The 3083-nt window shown below is 42.3% G+C and overlaps 1 protein-coding gene across 1 annotated transcript in view; it reads left to right on the forward strand.

The window, feature by feature from the left end:
- The first annotated feature begins 218 nt into the window (after positions 1 to 218).
- LOC104498057 (elongation of very long chain fatty acids protein 4-like) overlaps positions 219 to 3083 on the forward strand; it is an 8238-nt gene continuing 5373 nt past the window's right edge. The window contains exons 1-2 of the mRNA XM_010141381.1: positions 219 to 276; positions 2061 to 2248. Of these exons, the coding sequence (XP_010139683.1) occupies positions 219 to 276; positions 2061 to 2248 (246 nt within the window). The remainder of the gene's footprint in view (positions 277 to 2060; positions 2249 to 3083) is intronic.

Raw genomic sequence — 3083 nt, forward strand, 5'->3', positions numbered from 1 at the left:
GTTACATCATTACAGGGGTTTCTCTTCCTTCCTTTTTAAACATGACTCTAATCCTGGTCCAAAATTTCATTTTATATAGAGAGCAAACTATTTTCATTAGATGTAGTCCTGAGTCTTTGTCTAAGGAGCATCCTTATGCAAGATGCAGTCAAGTCTAGGATAAATTAGGTTAATCTGATCCTGGGGATCCTAATTTTAATTTCTTTCCAGATCTTGTGATGGTTTCAGCTTGGCAGAAAACTCAGGAATTCTACAACTGGGTCCTTGAAAGTGGAGGTATGTAGAGATGCTGCCTTAAATAGAAATTTCCCCATAAATATCATCATCCTTAAAAACAAACCTAGAAGGAATGTGATCCTCAGATAAGCCCACATTTTTTTTCACTAGGCAAATTTTCAGTTTTTCTTCTCCATGATCACAAACTTCCCTTCAGTCCTGAGATATATCCCAGGCACGCTCCAGCTGGATCACAGTAAGGAAGGAAGGGATAGGGGATTTCCCCTGCCCATTGCTGGGAACTCTCAGCAGCTTTCGGTTCGATGTACAATGGGCTCTGACAGGATGATATGAGCTCAGGATTGCTTATTAACTCTGGAATATTAAAGACAGTGAATTTTTAAAAATGTATATTCATGTGTCATGGGAAAGCTTATTAGACCAATGAGTTAATACTTTGAGGCTTAAACTCTTTTTGATGCTAGTAGAACCTATCATCATACAAAATACAGAAACTACTTCTCGGTGTTTGAGATTTGAGATTTTTCAGTTAGGAGACTTCAGATCTTCAATAGTCAGAGGTTCTGCAGATCCCGTTTGGTCCCACAGGGCACTGCTGGAGAGTTAAATGTAAGGAAAAGTCACAAAAATGTCTGAAGGTGGAATGGCAAGCCTGCATGATGTTTCCTGAAGGAGAAGGACATGGGGCATAGTGCTCCGGCTGTAAATGTTTCAGGATTTGAATTTCAGGAGAGAGTATGAATTGGGATTCAGGACTTCTGTTGAACAGTTAAATCCAGCAGTGGAATATTAAAGAGCTCTTGACACAGCCATAACAGGAATAGTAAAGAACTGGGAAGTTAGAAAGTATAGTGATTAACAGTGTGTTAATAGTGTGGACAGGAATGGCATTTAAAAAAAATTACTCTGAGGCCCACGGGCTCACCAGCGAGACAAGGACTAAAATTCAGTAGAGGTCTTCTGCAAGGATCCCAGGGCTAGAACAGTGAGAGGGGTCTGGGGCTTGCGTCTGTCAGGTCAGAAAGCAAAGGGTGATGCTGAGGGAGTTTAGCAGAGCAGTGATCACAATTGAAATAGGAAAGGAAAGCATGAATGGGAACTGGGACATTTTTGCAGATTTAATGTCTCCTGCATTTCTGTGGGTCAGAGATGAGACAGGATCAGGAGGTGGTGGCATGACAGAAAATCTGTTGAGTTTTCCTTTGCTGTAGGACCAAAGAGCAGTTTTTAGCAGGGAGAAGTGTTTTGTCATTTTCCAGTGAAATGGCATGCTTTTAGGAGCGTCCGCCCTCTGAGTAGATAGATAGATACAAAAACAAAGGAGTGGAGAATTTCAGATGTCCTGAGCATTGCGGGACAGGAAGGAAATAACACTGGTGATTGAAATTGTTTTGTTTTTTAGCTGTAAATTTTTACACTCCTGAAGAGCCAGAACTGTTTGTTTTGTTCTATGCATCCCTGCTGCATGTGTCTTGAACTATTTCTTTTGCTGGTGTATGGGACAGCCTTGCAGCCTGCAGTGAGAGCTCCAGCTCGTGACAGAAAATGTCCTGTGCTGCAGAAGGTTGGTGCTCAGCTGAGTCTTTTAGTACTACAGTCCCAACCCGAACGTCATGCTAAAGCCTTTTAGCAGAGTCTGGCCCATGGAGCTTCAGTGTAGGAGAAGGACTGTGGTACTGCTTTGTACAGATGATACAGAAGACACTAACTTTGGATTTCCCAGAGAGCATGCTGCAGAGGGCGTGCTGCAGGGAAGTAATTAAATATATCTGCCATATCATGTATGGGATGTGCCAACTTTGGCCTCTTGTTTTGCCTTTCAGATCCAAGGACAGACCCGTGGCCCCTGGTGCACTCTCCACTTCCAGTCACACTTCTCTTTGCCTTCTACCTCTTCATCGTGGCAATGGGGCCCTTCTACATGCGTCAGCGGAAACCGCTGAAGCTGCGAGGCCTGCTGATTGCCTATAATCTCATCATGATGACATTATCCAGCTACATGTTTTATGAGGTGAGAAGACAGGATTGGCACTTAGTTCAGCATACGGGAAATGTTTGAAAGCCAGAGCCATTGCAACAGCTTTTGCTGACGGACTCGAGTGAAGGGAGTGGGAGCCTGTTTGGAAAATGTCTACATTTTGCCACAAAAGGAGCAGTATTTCCCTGTTGAAAGCGTTATTTTCAGACCATACCTCATTTCCTCCCGTTTCTCAATCTTCCTCTCAATCATAAAACTAACATTGAAAGGTTCCTGAATGAACATGTTGAAAGTTGAGATCTCCCTGGTAAACACAGATTGTATGGAGGACATGGAAACTCCTCATTTTGTCTTGGGCCTGGCTGGTGAGAGACCCGTCTCTGAGACTAAAAACTGCTTTTCCAGACTCCTGGAGTCCTCTCCAAGAGTGCCAAGCACGCTGCAGCTTCCTGCTGCCAAGAATATTGTTAATCAGCTTTTCTGCTTGTTCTCAGTGCATCAGCTTTCTCCAAGCCTTTCCCTAGTTTATGTAGGCTACTGAAAACTCTTCAAGGGAACATGGCTGAATAGGTTCAAAAAACATTTCGATCTTGACAAATTTGCCATTTTAGTTTGTAACACAATTGTTACTTTTAGTTAAAGTAAATTGCAATTTTCTTTTTGAGCAAATACTACTCGATCTGAGGACAGGTATGAAAATAGCTTGTCTGTGCTTGATTGTTCAGTTACACTGATTACTTGGTCAAGTTTTTGACTTTACAATTAATACGTAAATACAACCAGCCAAAACAAAACAGAAGGGGATCTTTGCACATGAAAATGGTGTATTTTCAGGGTTCTCAAGCCTAGAATTCACTATTTCCTGCTG

Source organism: Buceros rhinoceros, unplaced genomic scaffold (assembly GCF_000710305.1).
Source record: "Buceros rhinoceros silvestris isolate BGI_N320 unplaced genomic scaffold, ASM71030v1 scaffold2938, whole genome shotgun sequence".
Taxonomy (NCBI): domain Eukaryota; kingdom Metazoa; phylum Chordata; class Aves; order Bucerotiformes; family Bucerotidae; genus Buceros; species Buceros rhinoceros.